The 18,787-nt window shown below is 49.9% G+C and overlaps 1 protein-coding gene across 10 annotated transcripts in view; it reads right to left on the bottom strand.

The window, feature by feature from the left end:
- Positions 1-6,867: 6,867 nt before the first annotated feature.
- The window catches only part of FYCO1 (FYVE and coiled-coil domain autophagy adaptor 1), a 79,019-nt gene continuing 67,099 nt past the window's right edge, over positions 6,868-18,787 (bottom strand). For all 10 annotated transcript variants that reach the window (XM_086368410.1, XM_086368412.1, XM_086368411.1 and 7 more), the window contains 2 exons: positions 12,669-12,778; positions 6,868-10,655 (listed from right to left, as the gene is read on the bottom strand). In XM_086368410.1, the coding sequence (XP_086224536.1) occupies positions 10,580-10,655; positions 12,669-12,778 (186 nt within the window). In that variant the 3' untranslated portion in view covers positions 6,868-10,579. The remainder of the gene's footprint in view (positions 10,656-12,668; positions 12,779-18,787) is intronic.

Genomic DNA, 18,787 nt, shown 5'->3' with positions numbered 1-18,787 from the left:
TCGTGTCAAGCCCTACTCAAACTCCTAACCCATAAAATCATGAGATACAATAAAATGCTTATTATTGTTTTCAGCCACTGAGTTTGCGGGTAATTTGTTACATGCTAAGTCACTTCAGTCGTGTCCGACTCTGTGTGACCCCATAGATGGCAGCCCACCAGGCTCCCCCGTCCCTGGGATTCTCCAGGCGAGAACACTGGAGTGGGTTGCCATTTCCTTTTCCAATGCATGAAAGTGAAAAGTGAAGTCGCTCGGTCGTGTCCAACTCCTAGTGACCCCATGGACTGCAGCCTACCAGGCTCCTCCATCCATGGGACCTTCCAGGCAAGAGTACTGGAGTGGGGTGCCATTGCCTTAAACAGCATACCAAAGAGCAGACAATTTTGCCATTAGTCTTTCAAATCCAACGCAATGACGTGACCAACCTAGGCTGAACCTGCAGGAGCTCATGGCACAGACCCAGCGTTACAGAAGAGGCTGGACAAGGTGTCAGACAGTTCACCTCACAATCCCCTAGGTGACTCTGGCTGAGTCTCTCCCAGCCACATGCTTCCTCCGCCACCTCCTGAGGTCTCTGCTTAAATACCACCTTCTCTTCCAGGCCATCCCGGCCCATCCACAGTCCCCTTCCCTGCTCTGCTCTTCTCCACGCTTGGCACCACCTGACGGTTAAGAAGTATAAACTCGGGCAGGGACTGTTCTTCTTTTCTGTTCACTGCTATTTCCCAAGTGCCTATGACAGCCCTCACACATGACAGACACTCAGTAAATGTATGTTAAGTGAATCAAGGCCCCTCCAATTTCAAATATTTGGTTCTTGGAAGTGCACTTACTGTTGCGAAATCCTGTTGTCTTGGGAAAATACAGCAATTGATAACGATATTTTACCAATCTCACTGAACAAAAACCTATGGAGCATTTTCTACGTGTCAGGCACTGGGCTTCAGTGATGCTAAGGAAAAGCAGACACGGGCCCAGTGCCCACAAAGCTCACACTTCACAGATGACAGATGCCAATTAGACAGTCATGAAGAGAGGGTTTCGAGATGCTAGTGTGTTACAAGAGGCTCTGACCTACTGTGGGGATGAGAGGCAGGGAAGGTTTCCCCGAGGAAGTGGCATTAAGCTGAGAGCTGAAGGATGAGCAGGAATGAGCTACAGGAGGAAGGAGAGGGAGGGTGCACTGGGAGGAGGGGGTAACATGTGCAAAGGCCCTGCGGTGCCCACGCCTGTGCGACACTGCCAGGCTAAGTGCCCCCGCCACTGAGTTAGTTCAGGTTATCACCACTCATGCTCTTTTCGTTTTAAAATCTTTAAATATGAAAATTTAAAAAAACACACGTAGGGCTTCCCTGGTGGCTCAGCAGTACAGAACCCTCCTGCCAATGCAGGGGACACGGATTCAATCCCTGACCCCGGAAGGTCCCACATGCCTTGGAGCAACTGAGCCTGTGCACCACAGCTACTAAGGCTGCGGTCCAGTTAGGGCCTGGGGACAGCAACAGCTGAGCCCGCGTGCCCTAGAGCCTGTGCTCCCCGAAAGCAGCCCCTGCAATGAGCAGCCCGTGCGCTGCAACTGGAGGGTGGTCCACGCACCAACAAAGACTCAGCACAGTCAAAAGATAAAAAAAATTAAATAAAGAAACATACATAAACGTGGTGAGAATAGCACAACGAACCTCCTCATACCCATCACTCAGCTCCGACAGTGATCGACACTCTCCGAATTCTAATCCCGCCCACAACACCCACTTCCTTCTCCTTTCCCTTCCTCTTCACTCTTTGCTTCCTTTGCCTCCCTTCCTTCATTTGCTCCTCCCTTCCCTCCTTTCTTCCTTCACTCCTACCTTTCTCCGTTAGCTCCTCCCTTTGCTACGGTATTTTAAAGCAAATCCAAGACACCATATGCTGCTGCTGCTGCTGCTAAATCACTTCAGTCGTGTCCGACTCTGTGTGACACCGTAGACGGCAGCCCACCAGGCTCCCCCGTCCCTGGGATTCTCCAGGCAAGAACACTGGAGTGGGTTGCCATTTCCTTCTCCAATGCATGAAAGTGAAAAGTGAAAGTGAAGTGGCTCAGTCATGTCCAACTCCTAGCGACCCCATGGACTGCAGCCCACCAGGCTCTTCCATCCATGGGATTTTCCAGGCAAGAGTACTGGAGTGGGGTGCCATTGCCTTCTCCGAAGACACCATATACTTCCACTCAAAAATCATGCTCTTGGGGCTTCCCTGGTGGTCCAGTGGTTACGAATCCACCTGGCAATGCAGGGGACACAGGTTCCATCCCTGGTCCAGGAAGATCCCACATGCTGTGGGGCAAGAAAGCCTGGCTGCCACAGCTACTGGAGCCTGAGTGCCTAGAGCCCACGCTCCGTAACTAGAGAAAGCCTGCATGCAGCAACAAAGATCCAGCACAGCCAAAAATAAATAAAAATAATAATAAAATCATGCTCTTACCCTTACAAAGCTCCAGATATAAATGAGTGAATGAACACCTGATGGAAACTTCCTGTTTGGCTGGGACACCTCTTACCAAAGGGGCCAATGGAGGTATAAAGCTAGTTGGGAATGAGTGAGCAGATGCTAAAAGGTCTCATGCTGTGGGTGACACTTTCTCAGTGGGATTAACAATCTAGGGAACTCAGAATATTCTGGCAAGGCCAACAAAGGCAGAGTGAGCCCCAGCACTTTCCCTTGTTCAACTTTTGGAATCCAGAAAACCTAAGAGCCAGAAGAGATCTGATCCACTGATACAGTGTGGGACCATGAGCTGTAATTCTCAGTACATAACTGTTAACCTCTTGTAGGGAGGATGATACATAGTAAGGGTTTACAGGTCAAGGGTGCCACAGCATAGCTTGGCTTATGGAAGGTTTTTTTTTTTTTTTAAATCATTGGAGAATACTTTCCAGTGAAATAAGAATGGTTTGGAGAAAACTACTCCCACAGCCATCTCAGCCTTGTAGTAACATGTTCTCCAAATGGTTCAGACTTACCAGTTTCCCTGGGTCTTTGGTTTCCTCATCTGTAACAGGTGGCTGACTTATGGCAAGAGCCTATCAAATTACTTATGCTGCTATTAATTATATGTTATAAATAATGAGCCAGTGCTGCAATGAGCTGATCTTTCTCTTCTTTTCCATGAAGACCTGCCAGAACCCAAAGGTCCTTAACCTTTTTTATCCCTTATATACTCCTTTGACAATCTGACAAAGCCTTCTCAGAATGTTTTAGAATGGATAAAATGAATAAAATACATACGATTACAAGGGAAACCAATTACACTGAACCATAATTCTATATTAAGATAAATTTGTGAACTAGTAATACACATCTCTTCATGAACACAGTTAAAAACAATCTACACCAGGTCTAACAACAACCTTCATTTCACAGTGAAGATGAGCATAAATGATATTTAAAGGGTCTGCAACAACTTTTAAGTAAGAAGAAAATATCTGTCACTTCCACCAGTGGCAGAGACACAGGTCTTGCTAATGCATACTCATGTGGCATGTAGTCTATATTCTTAATTGAAGAAGATCTAAATTTTAGCTAGATAGTAGAGGAAAGGTGTCATTTTCCCAAGTTCAAAGACCTTCTGAATTCTGTGTATGGACCAGTTTAGGAATCCCTATTTAATCCAGACCCTTTGATACCAAACTCATATTTCTTCCTCTAAATCTTAAATTGTGGACACATACGGAACTACTTCAGGTTTGGGGAAGGGAATGTTTTTCTATTTACAAATGACCAGTTGGGTAACATGTCCGTTGAATAAGAACATAAGCCATAAAAAAGTTACGGTTGTAAAAAGGTTTTACCTGTAGGATAGTTTCATACCAGGTGGTTCATTTGGAAATATCTTCCTCTCTAAGAATGACATTTCCATCACTGCATCCCAGTGCTTGGACCAATGAGCTGAGGGAGAGGTCCTGGCTCCAAGATTTGAGGGTCACTGGCAAAGCTGAATTAGGAGACAGATCCATTAGCTGATTTTACCCCTTTCCTCAAGTTCTAACCAAAATAGTGACAGAGCGGTGATCATCAAGGACTTTCTGGCATGGTCCATGGATCACCTCCAATATCCTCATCTGGCAGACTTGTGAATGAACTGGACCCAATGAACCAGAGTTGACATGCGGCGTGCCCATAACTCTGTATTTTAATGTGCCACCAGGTAACCCAAAGAAGAGGACTTTCTTCTAAGAAACTCTCTGCTACTTGCTTTGTATTTACTGACACTTAATAAATGAACAGTTTGACTCTGGAGCAAAATTGAGCCCTGGGTGAGTCTTGGGCTTTTCCTGAAAACACTTGAACCCTTGATAACCAAGGAGCCCTTGCACCTGATCTGGGCCTCATGGGTCCCTGTCCATCTTCCACAGGTTCATCTTGAGGGCATGACTGTGTGGTCCTTCTGAGAACACCCAACAGGTCTGTGGGGGCCCCTGCTGGTGCAGAAGGGCTGTCTTTACAAAGACCTCTGGTTTCACACATAGACCCTGTCTGTTGTGCAAAGGCCACTTGAGGGCTGATGCTGTGGCCACTTTGTGAAAGCACGTGGGGCCTTGAAGTCAGCCTCAGAGTCAGAAGAACAAACTGGATTCCTTTCTCCAGGTCTGCAGTCACTGCCTTTGTTGTCTGTTCAGTAAACCTGTTCCCCCACCGCTCCTTCCCTCCCACGAGAAAGGTGGCTTCTGCTCACTGGGCCTGCGGCGTGGCCCCAGGGAAGGCCCTTCCTGCTGCTGACCCTCCTTTCTTACCCCTCCTTTGCCCTGCTAGCCTTTGGGCCTCCCCCACCCCGCTCCCGCTTTCTTTTCTCTTGCCAAGGAGAAGCCAGCGCCTGTCCCACTGACCTGGCAGATGGATGGGTGACCTCCCAGAAAAGGTGTCCTTTTCTCCTCAGGGCTCAGTGGGAGGTCTCCCTGAAATCGCCTTTCCCTTGAGCATCCTGCCGGAGCCACAGGCCTGAAGCCAAAGGCGCTCTGGAAATGACGCCTTCCCTGGGGAAGGACACTCAGGCACCTCGGGTTTGGAGAGGTCTGGCTCTCTTTGTTCATTATGGAGCTAAGACAACTCATTCCAGGCTTCAGATGGGGCTGCCAAGTGCGATAACCTCAGCACGAACCTGCCAGAAGGGGTGAGGAAACCACACCAGCCTCCAGCCTCCCCGGGGAACTCGAGGGATGGGGGAGGGACGAGGGGACACACATCAAAGCCCAGAGATTGGTAATCATACTTTGGCTCGGCTTTACTATCTTTCTTCAGAAACCAGCGAGTGTGGGAAAAGTAAAAGGCTGACCTTTCTTTCAACCCTAACCCACTTTGAGCGGCTTTCATAATAAGCTCTGCTCTCCCCTGGGTTTTGATAGCTTCAGCTTTAACCGCTCTCTCAATAAAAGTCCGTTTTCTCATTTCAGGTGACAGGTTTCACCATCTATTTGCTCTGCAGATGTGTGTGGGTGGCGGGCTCCACTCGCCAGATTTTTCCCACGCATCTTCAAACCGAGAGGTCTGACCCTGACTGAAGTGTCCTTCTGAGTCACCCGGGGAATCGCTACACTCTCCGGGCGGAAGAGGCATCGCAGGCATCGCAGGCAGCGGCACGCGTCTACGGACACCGAGAGGGGCCAGAATTCCCGGAATTGTGTCAGGGGCTTGGAAAACCAGGAGCGGGGATTTGGTTTGCTCACCTTGGGGCGGCTCAGCAGGTGGGGAGAGGGCACCAGGAGTGTGGCATGGAGGCCAGGATCCCAGCCCAGATAGAGCGGCCTGTATCTGTGTGTCCGGGTCCGTTCTCCTAGGCTCAGTCCACGTGGCCTCTCTGCGAGGCCTTTCCTATGAACACAGAATTCCTTCTGCTGTGCTGTTTCAGGCACTTGGATAGAGCACCCTTCCACTACTGGACAGGAGAGGCTTGAGGGCACAGGAGGCTCTATGTGTCCGAACCAGTAACCAGCTCACCTCCATCCTCCCTAAATCGCCCCTGTGGGCTTGACCTTTGTCCTTCTCTACCACGGGGGTTTTGAGGGTTGGTCTCTGGCCAAGTGGGCCAGTGGGATTGCTGATGGCCTAGGGCTGATCATGGTGCCCAGTGTCCTCGCTGATTCAGAGGCTGGTGAGCACCATGCTCTGTGCTCCATGCTGCGGGCTGAGGCAGAGCAGGGAGATGAGGATGAAAAACAGGGTCCTGGAGCTGCAGGGAACAATACACTTCCGGGAAGTACCACCTGCTCCTGAGTAACTGATGAAAGAAGAGGCCACAGGAGAATCCGAGGCAGGAGGAAGGCTGCAAGAAGGGAAGTGGAGGAAAGGAGGGCTGGGAGGACCCTGTGGGGCACAGGGCGCTCCAGAGGTGAGTGCAGATGGACTGCCTGGCCCAAGCTCAGTCTGCCCAGGGGAGGAGTGACTGGGACACAGCCCTCGGGGCCCATGTCCAGGGTCTTCGCTGCCCCTCTCTGCTGCCTTCTCTAGCAGCTCCGCCTAGATTTGGATCCAGCTTGACTAACCGTGGTTTTAGGCCACCTGTGACCTCCTCCCCGACTCCATCATTCTGGTAAATCAGGCTGCTCTTCGTGGACCAGGGGAGGGCTGGGGAATTTCACTGAACGCAGAAGCTCTTCTGGCAGAGGGCAGTGGGTTGGTGCACTGCATTGGCTGAGGCAAGTCTGAACTCGGACCTCAGCGCAGACTGTGGGTCCAGACACCAGGCCAATTTGGCAACCTCTTAGAACAGCTGCTTTTTTTCTTCCCTTTTGAAGTCACAGGACTTGACATGGCCCAACAGCTTTGCCCCCACTCTGCTGTGTGCAATTTCCTCTCTCACCTTATGTCTCAATGGAATGAAAGACGACGCCACTCTCAATGTCATAGTGTTTATTTAAATCCTGAGATTAAAAATAAGACATTCCCAAATGGTGCAGCAGATGCTATACGGACTATGTTTTGGGATACAAAAGTTCCTCACCCCCACTGGGCAGGTGGAGAGTTGGCATTTGATGTGCTTCTGGTAATTATTTGGCAGATAAAAAAGAGATGGGTTCCCAGACCCACTACCCTGTAAGGCCGCGAGCATTGAGGATTGGTCAATTAAAGTGCAATTCTGATTTGGAAGCCACCCAACTGAGGCTTCACTGTTGCTCTGCAGCCATGGGGGAACAGGAGCATCTCTGGACAGCCCTTGTCCTCAGGTTCTGAGGAAGTCTTTTTATCAGAAATGCCTCCCCAAATTTAAAGATGTACTGTGTTATTTTGAAAAAGTGCTTAAGAGAGAAAAGGCATTATTAACTGTCTTTATTTCCTTGGAAGCACCACAACAGAGAATTCACCCAGGGTTCCACTGAAAAGAACCTTTTGGGTAAGTGTTTTGTAAACGCAGATGGCTGACTAAACATTCTCTGTGCCAGGTGACCCTTGGTTCTGAGCATTGCAGAGGGCGGCTCTGCTCTCATTCTCAACACCTCTGAGCTGAGGCTGGGATTCTCCAAGGTGGAGTCACCAGGGTGGGCTTCTAAAACTGAAACTCCTATAAACACGTATGGTCGACAGCTAACCACAATGATAAAACACAGACTGAGATTTCATCTCCAAATGGGGATTTCTTTTCAGATGAGTCTGGAATGGCTTCACCACCGAAGGTGAGTGACAACTGAAAATAATTTTAAAAAACCATCTCCTTTATCTCTGATTTATCTAGCGTGGCTGTGCATTCATACTTTTCAGACCCTATGTAGTGTTTCAGTTCCAGATTCCTGTTTGAGAATTTCCTTGCCTGCTCTTGATCCAGTGGATGTGGAGTAGGTGGGCTCCAGCCAGAAGTGCTCTGCAGGGGCTACGCTTTCTCCCAAACATGCTTGCTGGCGGTGGATGAGGGTGCCTGACAGAGGCCTCGTGTTCCTGGGTGAGGGCGATCAGTGGCTCCCAAGGCAGTGGTGAGCAAGGCGGCTGGTACTAATCTTGTACTAAACAGCAACAGTTATTCGGAGAGCTTGGCCAGCCCCCGAAGAGGCTGATGGGGGATTTTTTTTCTTTTTTTTTAGATAGTGATCTGGGATCCCAAGAATGCTTCCTACTTGTTGACTTTTAGTGTTAATTCAGTCTACTGGCCGGGGCCACCACTTTCAATAGCTGTTTTTCATTATTGTTTGCATTAAAAAGAATACCTCAGCCCCCAAACTTCAGTAAAGTTGGGAACTTGTTTAAAATAAGAAAGCAGTTTATAGAAGCCATACTTAAATATGCCAAGATGATCTCTAGCTGCACAGCAAACCCGAGCTCCCACAGCAAAGTAACGAAGAACAAGAGTCCATTCAGCACAAAAAACTAAATACGCTGCAGAGGCAGGGTGGGGCCGCAGTGGGCAGGCGAAGGCCTCTGCACCACTGCCATCACCGTCTGCAGTGCTGGCACAAGGGGCCCACGAGCTCCTGCAGCAGTGGCTCTGGGCTGGCTTCACAAGAGCCACGGGATTTTTTTAAGCTGCAGTTGGTCCCCTGCTGGGTCGAGTCACAGAGGTTCAGAACAAGCCTCAGATGGAACGTCTCAGGGCTTCCGCAGGAAACATATCAGCTACTCGAGAAAAGCTGATTCGAGCTGCAGGTGACGGTGGTGACATGAGCAGAGGGCCGTCTGCTTGGCCATGTCTCCAGGGTATCCTGGGAAAGCTAAGCACTCAAACCGAGATTCCAGATGCTTCAGGGTCTTTTGTTTCTCTCAAGTGGTGAGCCAGCTACATCTGATTATCCTTTTCAAGGGGGAGATGGATTTAAAGGCAGGGTAGTTTGCTTTCAAGCAGTGTGGCACCCTGTAAGGACAAGCACGAGTCCAGGAAGTCTCTGGGGGCCTGGCCATTTCTGTTTTGGTGCTAAGCACCGTCAGGACCTTGCTCAATGAGGTGCTAGAGACTCCTGGCTTTCTGCCACAGGCGGCTGCTCCCAGGAAAGAGAGCACAAGAGGGCCAGCTCTTTTCTGGAAGGTTCTGTTCACCGTGTCTCAAGCCCCACTTAAAGTGCCTGGAACTGCCTATGTCTCCTGTTTAAATGGAAGTTCTGAGTCTACTGCCAAAGTCATTTCCTCCTACCTCTGCTGGCGCCTGGGAGGTATGGGGTCTGAACTGAACTTGGCCAAGGATTCTTGACCCATTCGTCAGTTCTCAAAACCAGTCAGACCAGGCTCGTGAATGACGAGATGAAGCTTCGACGTGGTGTGACTCGGCTTAGTCACCGGGCTAGCTGAAGGGCTGGCGGGGTACTAGGACCTGCAGTTGCCTTGCCAGGTACCCTCTACCCTGACCACAGCTAAGGTGGGCTGCTTGGTCAGATCTCTGCTCACTGCGGAAGGACCTGGGTCCTGACTGCCCTGTGAACAGGGCACAGAGAGGCCATCACAGGTGAGCACTCTGTGGTGGGAGAAAAGGGCCACAGAGAACAGGAAGATCATCTGCTGCTTGTCCCGGAAAAGGACAGAGGATTCATTTGCTCCCAGGTGTCAGGTGCAGGCTGAGCAGCAGGAAGTGGAAAAGCGGTGCAGGGAACCTAGGCAGGTGGGGAGGAGGGACCGAGAGGTGAGCAAAGAGCCGATTCATGAATTATGCCTGTGTATACTTGAGTTAGCAAAGACTTCTCTTAAGAAGCCCCCGATTTTTAAAAGTGGTTCCTACCCTGAATATAATCATTAGTAAACATATCTGCAGAAGCTCTTGTTAATACAAACAAAGACAGGCTGAGGAGTGAGCCGCACAGGCTGACGCGTCCAGCCTTTTGGTCATGGCGTGGACGTTACCCAGCATCTGGGCTCTGGCCCTCTGGATGTAGACTGCACTGCAGGCCCTCAGTCGGTGGGTTCTGTTTCCTGGATTAGCTTCACTTCTGATTCTTAGGGTGGTATTTTGGAGCTGTTGAGAGGCCCAGCTGAGTGGAGGGCTTTGCTCCAAGACAGACTCGCCCAGATAGAAGGGCCAGGAGAAAAGTGCAGCTGGCGGCCCCTCTGAGCAGCCCTGCACTCCCCGGGCAGGAGGGGACAGGAGCATGATCGAGGAAGCTGGATGGGATCTCAGGCGGGGCCCTAGGTGCCCTGATGTCCTTTCCCAGGGAGGACTCAAGGGCCCCACAGGGTCTGGCCAGGCCTTCCAGCTCATGGTCACCCGTGATGCCTGGCTGGGCACGGGGGGCTGTGTCTCTCCACGGGTGGAAGTCGGGACCCCTCTGGCCTGGGAGACTCTTCACAGGAGGCCTGGAGCCAACTGCACCCCCTGGAGAGGCCAGTGGTCTCCTGAGTGTTTAAACCTTTGGCATAGTGTCCCTCTGGGTGTCAGGACAATGGAAAACATCACTTGAGCCCTTACGAGCCACGGGGCTAAGAGTGATGTGCACAGCGCCGAGTACACGGCGCTCGGAGCAACGCGGCTCTGACGAGCAGCCAAGGGCCCGTCTCCTAAAGTTGCATAGTGGATACTGATAGCTTTAGAGCAGCTATTTTTTGTTTTCTGGGTTTTTTAGGTGCTTTACGTGACAAGTGAGGAGGAGTAGTGTTTCCTGTGGGTAATGTGAAACTAGCAAAATCCAGGTACTTGAGGTTACGGGAAATCACTTCCATCATAGATCACAGGCCGGTCAACAGTTAAGTGATAAAAGACTTTCTTGGAGACGAATCTAGGAGACAAATGGAGAAGGAGGGGTTATTCCGAGGGCTGGAAGCAGCTGCAGTGACCTGGCTGGGGTGGGTGCTGGCTGGCATGGGAAGCTTTGGTGCAAAGACCTCTGTTCCAAGCCTGGGGTCCCTCACAGACTGCGTGGACTCTTCTGGGTCCCCTCACCCCCATTTCCTGTCTCTCTAGCAGAGACATCTTCCTGCCAAGTGTCAGGGTCTTAGGACACCTCCGTGGACTGTCCTGGGCTTGGGTGCAGAAACGCCCATCCAGTCCCGCACTGTGAAGCACCCCTCCTGCCTTGCTGCTCTGAAGGGGCCCTGGGGTGGGGGTGTCTCAGGGGTCTCGGCGGTCTGGGCTGCCCTGGGGAAGTGGGTGGCGCAGGCGTGGAGGGGACACACAGTGGAGGCGAGCCTGGATCTCATTCTGACTGGACATCTGGATCTCTTCCGCTGTCGTGCTTTGAAAACCTTGACTAGGCCCTGAGACGACGTCAGTGGCGAGGGCTGCAGTGTGTCTCAGCACCACGGCCGCTCCTAATGCCGACTGCAAAGCTGGTCTGCAGCTGCCTCTGCCCTCAACACGCTGCTCCCAGCCTCTCCGTCAACCTGCGGTGGGGCTCAGGGAGGTAGTAAAAATGCTGGCTGCCACCACAGAGGAAACTGGGGTTCCACTAAAACCCAGAGGGGAGAGCAGACCCTCGCTGGGCTGGCCTCCACCCCGTCTCCTGACCGCTGCCCTGAGGGGCTGAGGCCCATGCCTGGTCTGACCAGCTTTCTGGACATGCAGAGCCCATGCCCAGGAATCCTGCTAACGCAGGGTGTGTTCATGTTCCTGGGGGTGTGTGGGGGAAGGGTGGGGAAGGGGAAAGGTGGGGAGCCCGTTCTTCCAAGCTCTCCCTTGGTGGATGCCCTCAGCCACATGCCCTGGGAGTTCAAGGCCCTGAGGTGGTGAGAGGTTGCACTCCGGCTTTCACCAACAGGTGGCGCCCCAGCTTCTCACCTACTTAATAGCTATTAAGTTACTGTGCTTAAAGCCCAGCAGGCTGGCAAGGGCACCTATGGGGAGGGATGTGGCCGCAAGCTCAGGGCCCCGCTCAGAGAGGATGTGGCTGAATGCTTATCAGACAGGTCTTATGAATGAAGCGAGCCCCTACTAAGGGCTTACACTGAAGCCAGAAGAGGGACAGGTGCCCAGCAGCCTTCACCGTGCCAGCCGCACATCTCCATGAAGCAGGGCCCGGGCTCGAGGCAGATGCTCAACCAACATTGGTCTGCTGTCCTGCTTCCTTTCTTGGACGCCCCTCCAGCCTCATCTCCATTCACCCCATCGTCCTGACCCCTCAACCCTGCACTCACTCCTGGACCTGCACCTGGAGCTCTGAAGTCGTGCTCCCCAGAGATGGGACCTGCTGCTCCACTCCTGGACGAGGGGGCCCAGGGGCCTCGCCTCACAGATCCAGTTCTGATTAGCTCTGGGCCTTCTTACTTCACTTCTCTCTCATCCATCCGTCCATCCATTTACCCATCCGCCCAATCCTTCCACTGTATTTGCTGGCTCTTCTCTGGCCTGGGCAGAGGGCATCAGGACGGCAGAAGCAGAAGAGCATCCTGGGTAAGAGCCTAGAGCCTCGAGCCAGGCCACCTGGGTTCAAATCCAGCCCCACCACCAGCTGGGTGATTGGGAGTGCCCCTCTTCTAGGTCCTCAGCCCCTTAGCAGTAACACGAGGAGAAAGACAGTCCCTACTGCACCGGGCTGCTGTGCGGCTGAAGGGAGTAGTACTAAAAAGAGCAGAGGGCAGAGAACACACTTAACCCGTGGTGAGACTGTAAGTATCAGGCTGTGTGTTACACACTCTACAAAGGACACTGGAACACCAGAGTATAGGTCTAAAATTAATGAACCACTGATAATCAGGGACTGATAATTAAACAACTGCTTTTAAACGTCCACCTCTATCCTTGAGGCGCGGTGCCGGGTGGGTTCATCCGGATGCTGACCGAGGAGGCGGCCTACCTGGAAAAAGTGTTGTCGAAGATGAGCAGGTAGATGCCTGGTGTGCGGACCTTGAGCTGGCCCTGGATGTTCTCCTTGTGGGAATTGCAGCGGGTGGTGGGAATGAGCACCTGGGAGGAGAAGCAGATGGGAAAGTGTCACAGAAGCGGAGGGCACCACAGAGCCTCTGGGCAGACTCTTCATTTGGGGAAGGAAACTGAGGCCCAGGGAGGCTGAATGCCTCATCCGAGGTCATAGCTGAGCCTCATCAGCCCCCACTTCCGGGGGGTGTCCTTCCACATGCCCTGGGTTTGTCAACAACTTACAATGGGGCAGGGACCAGTATAGACAGGAGTTTCATCCAAAATCATGATAGGTCAGCATCCTGAAAGAATGGTCCCCCCAGCCTCCTCTGACCATGCCAGTGCCAGAACGCTCTACTGTCCAGAGAAGCAGCTTCTTCCTGGCTTCAGGAAGCAGAGGCTTACTCCAGGTGAAATCCTGCCTGGTCCCTTCCTGTTGGTGCTAATGCTGCTGCCCTTGGGGGTGTCAGAGGACGGGCCAAGCCCCCCATCCACATCTCTCGGGCACTCTGTGAAGCTTCTGGGTCTACTTTCCTCCAGGCTGACCGCCCCGGCTCCACCTGTGGCTTCTCACTTGGCCCCAGTCAGTCCGTATGTCCCAGAGCCCTTTCATCTTTCCAGGTCTCCAGCTTCCTATCTCCTCTGAGAATGAGAAATTAATCCCAGGAGACACTTATTTTCTGAGAACATTGTTCCCAGGGCCTCACTGTCAGAGGCCAAGTCTGAGCACATGGTGTAAGCTGGCCAGGGCCGGGGCTGGGGTCCTGGGATGGCCAACATCTTCCCCACGGGAAGTCTTCAACCTGCTGGCCAGGTGAGATACTTTAAAACTGAAGATATAATAGGAAGTAACACAGAGCCAGCCAAAATTAAAAACATTTTTGGGAGGGCTTCCCTGCTGGTCCCAGCGGTTAAGTATCCATCTGCCAATGCAGGGGACATGGGTGTGTTCCCTGGTCTGGGAAGATCCCACAGGCTGAGGGGCACTAGGCCCTCGAGCCACAACTGCTGAGCCCAGGGCTGCGACCACTGCAGCCTGCACACCCAGAGCCCAGGCTCCACAAGAGGAGCTGCCGCAGTGAGAAGCCTGCGCACGACAAACAGCAGCCCCCACTCGCCGCAGCTAGAGAAGACCTGCACGTGAACGTTGTCAACCTGTATAAAATGACTGAATCCAAAACACAAAGATGAGATTACTTTTTCACCTTAAGGCTGAACATAGCTGCCTATTTCTTGAAACGCTACACAGTGGCCACAAAGTTCCCAAAGTGGAGTCAGTTCCCACAAAGAGTGCTGCCCTTAAGGATCTTGTGGTTTAATGGTGATAACAGATAAGAAAACATTCAGTTGTGCTGGGTGAGGCTGTCACAGTAGGTGTACTGGGGAGGGGTGCCTGTCCCAGCCTCTCGGTGGGTGGGAGGAGAGGCAGAATCAGGGAAGACTTCCTGGAAGAGGCAGCACTGAGCTAGGACAATTTAGTTAGTACAGTCCACGGGGCCTCAGAGAGTCAGACACGACTGAGGGCACACACTTCTAACTTATTTGTATCTTTACATTTAAATTTTATTGCTTGTAGGCATGATGGGGTTGGGGCTTACTTTTACCCCACTTGACAATTCCTGCCTTTCAATTGGGATGTTTATCTAACTGACATTTATGCGATTGTCAATAAGGTTAGGTTTGAGTCTCTCATCTCACTGTTTTTTATTTGTTCCACCTGCTGATTGCTCTCTTTTCCTCTCAAAGCATTAAGCTAGGGCAATTTCCGGGCTCAACTTGTTCTAGCAAAGATCACTGTCCATCATCGCCTACTGCACAGTGACTTGAAAACCCTTGCTTCTCGTATTTTGTCTGTTTTGGTTACTTCTTGGGAGGGTAAATCTCAGCCATTCTCCCGTGCTTTTGAACATGTTGTCCCCCAGCCTGGTGTGGCCAGCGAATAAAAATAAATAAGAGACTCAGATTGGATCCCTGGGTCGGGAAAACATCCTGGAGAAGGGAATAGCAACCCACTCTAGTACTCTTGCCGGAGAATACCATGGACAGAGGAGCTTAGTGGGCTGGAGTCCATGGGGGTCTCAAAGAGTCATATATGACTGAGCAACTAAGTTAAAAGTAAAGGAATGTAAGAAGATACATCATGCTGCTGCCGCTCAGTCACTTCAGTCGTGTCCAGCTCTGTGCGATGCTATGGACTGCAGCCCGCCAGGCTCCTCTGTCCATGGGGTTCTCTAGGCAAGAGTACTAGAGTGGGTTGCCATGCCCTTCTCCAGGGGACCTTCCTGTCCCAGGGATTGAACCCAAGTCTCCTGTACTTCAAACAGATTCTTTACCACTGAGCCACCAGGGAAGCCCCATACCATGCTAACACTGGTCAAAAGAAGCTACAGTAATATCCAAGTAGATTTTACATCAAAGAACATGGCCAGGGATAGTATCATAAATGATAAAGATGGCAGTTCATCAAGGGAACATAACAATCCTAAGCATTATCTATTAACTTGATCTAACTGATATTTATAGGACACTCCACCCAACAATAGCAGAACACGCATTCTTTTCCAGTATTAGTTCAGTTCAGTCATTCACTCGTGTCTGACTCTGTGACCCTATGGACTGTAGCACGCTAGGCTTCCCTCTCCATCACCAACTCTCGGAGCTTGCTCAAACTCATGTGCATCGAGTTGGTGACGCTATCCAATCATCTCATCCTCTGTCGTCCCCTTCTCCCGCCTTCAATCTTTCCCAGCATCAGAGTCTTTTCAAATGAGTCAGTTCTTCACATCAGGTGGCCAAAGTATTGGAGTTTCAGCTTCAGCACCAGTCTTTCCAATGAATTTTCAGCACTGATTTATTTTAGGATTGACTGGTTTGAACTTTTTGCTTATCCAAGGGACTCTCAAGAGTTTTCTCCAACACCATAGTTCAAAAGCATGAATTCTCAGCACTCAGCTTTCTTTATGGTCCATCTCTAACATCCATACATGATTACTGGCAAAACCATAGCTTTGACTAGACAGACCTTTGTTGGTAAAGTAATGTCTCTGCTTTTTAATATGCTGTTTAGGTTTGTCATAGTTTTTCTTCCAAGGAGCAAGCGGCTTTTAATTTCATGGCTATAGTCACAGTCGATAGTGATTTTGGAGCCCAAGAAAATAGTCTGTCACTATACCAAGTGAACATGTGCAAAGATGGGCACAATAAAGGACAGAAACGGTACAGACCTAAGTAGAAGATATTAAGAAGAGGTGGCAAGAATACACAGAAGAACTAGACAAAAAAGATCGTCACAACCCAGATAACCACAATGGTGTGATCACTCACCTAGAGCCAGACATCCTGGACTGTGAAGTCAAGAGGGCCTTACATTAAGTGGGGCTTACAAAGCATCACTACAAACAAAGCTAGTGGAGGTGATGGAATTCCAGTTGAGCTATTTCAAATCCTTTTTTTTTTTTTTTTAATTTATTTTAAATTTTTAAAAGAAAATCCATCCTGAACCCTCCTCCCTCCTCCCTCCCCATACCATCCCTCTGGGTCGTCCCAGTGCACCAGTCCCAAGCATCCAGCATCGTGCATTGAACCTGGACTGGCATCTCGTTTCATACATGACATTTCACATGTTTCAATGCCATTCTCCCAAATCTTACCACCCTCTCCCTCTCCCACATCCTAAAAGATGATGCTGTGAAAGTGCTGCACTCAATATGCCAGCAAATTTGGAAAACTCAGCAGTGGTCACAGGACTGGAAAAGATCAATTTTCATTCTAATCCCAAAGAAAGGCAATGCCAAAGAATGCTCAAACTACCACACAATTGCACTCATCTCACACACTAGCAAAGTAATGCTCAAAATTCTCCAAGCAAGGCTTCAACAGTACGGGAACTGAGAACTTCCATATGTTCAAGCTGGATTTAGAAAAGGCAGAGGAACCAGAGATCAAATTGCCAATATCCATTGGATCATCGAAAAAGGAAGAGAATTCCAGAAAAACATCTACTTCTGCTTTACTGACAAAGCCTTTGACTGCGTGGATCACAACAAACTGTGCTTCACAGTTTTCACTCTCTTCAAGAGATGGGAATACCAGACCACCTGACCTGCCTCCTGAGAAATCTGTATGCAGGTCAAGAAGCAACAGAACAGTCTTATGGACTCTGTGGGAGAGGGTGGGAAGATTTGGGAGAATCTCATTGAAACATGTGAAATGTCATGTATGAAACGAGATGCCAGTCCAGGTTCAGTGCACGATGCTGGATGCTTGGGGCTGGTGCGCTGGGATGGCCCTAGTTACGCGACCCCCGAGCAGGGGGATGGTATGGGGAGGTTGGGAGGGAGGAGGGTTCAGGATGGGGAGCATGTGATTTTTTTTTAAAAAATAAAAAAGAAAAAAAAAAAAAAAGAAGCAACAGTTAGAACCGAACATGGAACAGCAGACTGGTTCCAAACTGGGAAAAGAGTACTTCAAGGCTGTATATTGTCACCCTGCTTATTTGACTTATATGCAGAATACATCTTGCAAAATGCCAGGCTGGATGAAGCACAAGCTGGGATCAAGATTGCCGGGAGAAATATCAATAACCTCAGATATGCAGACGACACCACCCTAACGGCAGAAAGCGAAGAGGAACTAAAGAGCCTCTTGATGAAAGTGAAAGAGGAGAATGAAAAAGCTGGCTTAAAACTCCACATTAAAAAACTAAGATCATGGCATCTGGTCCCATCACTTTATGGCAAATAGATGGGGAAACAATGGAAACAGTGACAGACTTTTCCAGTATACTTGGAATAATCGCTAGGTGGGCCACATTCTAGGCCATTAAGAAAAATTACATTTAAAAGGATCCAAACTATAAAAAGTGTGTTTTCTGACAATGGAGTTAAGTTAGAAAAAAACTGCAGCTGTCTAGAAAATCCCCAAATATCCGAAACTAAATAACACATGAGTCAGACAAAAGTCAAAAGGGAGACCTCAAAGGCCTGGGAGACAGAGCGCAGAGAAGCCTCCTGCCACCACAGTACCCTGGCTCTGACTGCAAGCTGATGGTGCTGAGGGAGCAGGACGGGCCCAAGACAAGCCTGGAGGAGACTGAGATGCATGAGGACCTCCTACGTGTGGGCTCTGTGGCAGCTCCTCTACCAAGTAGAATGTGGTATCTCATCGAGCTCCATTAATGGTTTATAATATTCTAGTTCTACAGGGAACTGAGACTCCTGGGAGGTTGAGTGGTTGGGTCTGTTCCTGTGATCCATAACCTAAAAGTTTTGACCTGGCCTGAGAAATTTCAGCAAGCACATGTAGAGGAAGCGCCGGGGAGAAAGGCTTGCGGTTTACACAGGGATGCCTGTGTGCCCCGCTCCTCAGCCTTCCCACACACCACTTTGATTACAAAGCAAAAGCCAAGAGCTTGTCGAGGCAGTATCCTCCGAAGGGGACATGTAAGATAATACTCTTTATTTCTTTAAAACAGTCTATAGACTTTTTGTTCATTCCAGCTGCTGTTTTTTCCACCATGGTCAAAATCTGTAAGATTTTCTCGCTATTACTTTAAATCAATCAACCAAACCATCTAGGGGAGACAAAGGCTCTGGTGTAAAACTGTGGAAAATTCTTTAAGAGATGGGAATACCAGACCCTACCTGCCTCCTGAGAAATCTATACGCAGGTCAAGAAGCAACAGAACTGGAAATGGAACAACAGATTGGTTCCAAATTGGGAAAGGAGTATGTCAAGGCTGTATACTGTCACCCTGCTTATTTAACTTACATGCAGAGTGTATCATGTGAAATTCTGGGTTGGATAAAGCACAAGCTGGAATCAAGATTGCTGGGAAAAATGTCAGGAACCTCAGATATACAGATGATACAACCCTTACGGCAGAAAGCAAAGAGGAACTAAAGAGTCTCTTGATGAAAGTGAAAGAGAAGAATGAAAAAGCTGGCTTACAGCTCAATATTCAAAAAGCTAAGATCATGGCATCTGGTCCTATCACTTCATGGCAAAAAGATGGGGAAACAATGGAAACAGCGAGAGACTTTACTTTCTTGGGCTCCA

This window comes from Bos grunniens, chromosome 22, assembly GCF_055505025.1.
Source record: "Bos grunniens cultivar Pamir isolate PY7600 chromosome 22, Bosgru_T2T1.0, whole genome shotgun sequence".
Classification (NCBI taxonomy): domain Eukaryota; kingdom Metazoa; phylum Chordata; class Mammalia; order Artiodactyla; family Bovidae; genus Bos; species Bos grunniens.
The sequence above is the reverse complement of the archived record's forward strand: the minus strand, read 5'-3'. Positions and strand labels throughout refer to the sequence as shown.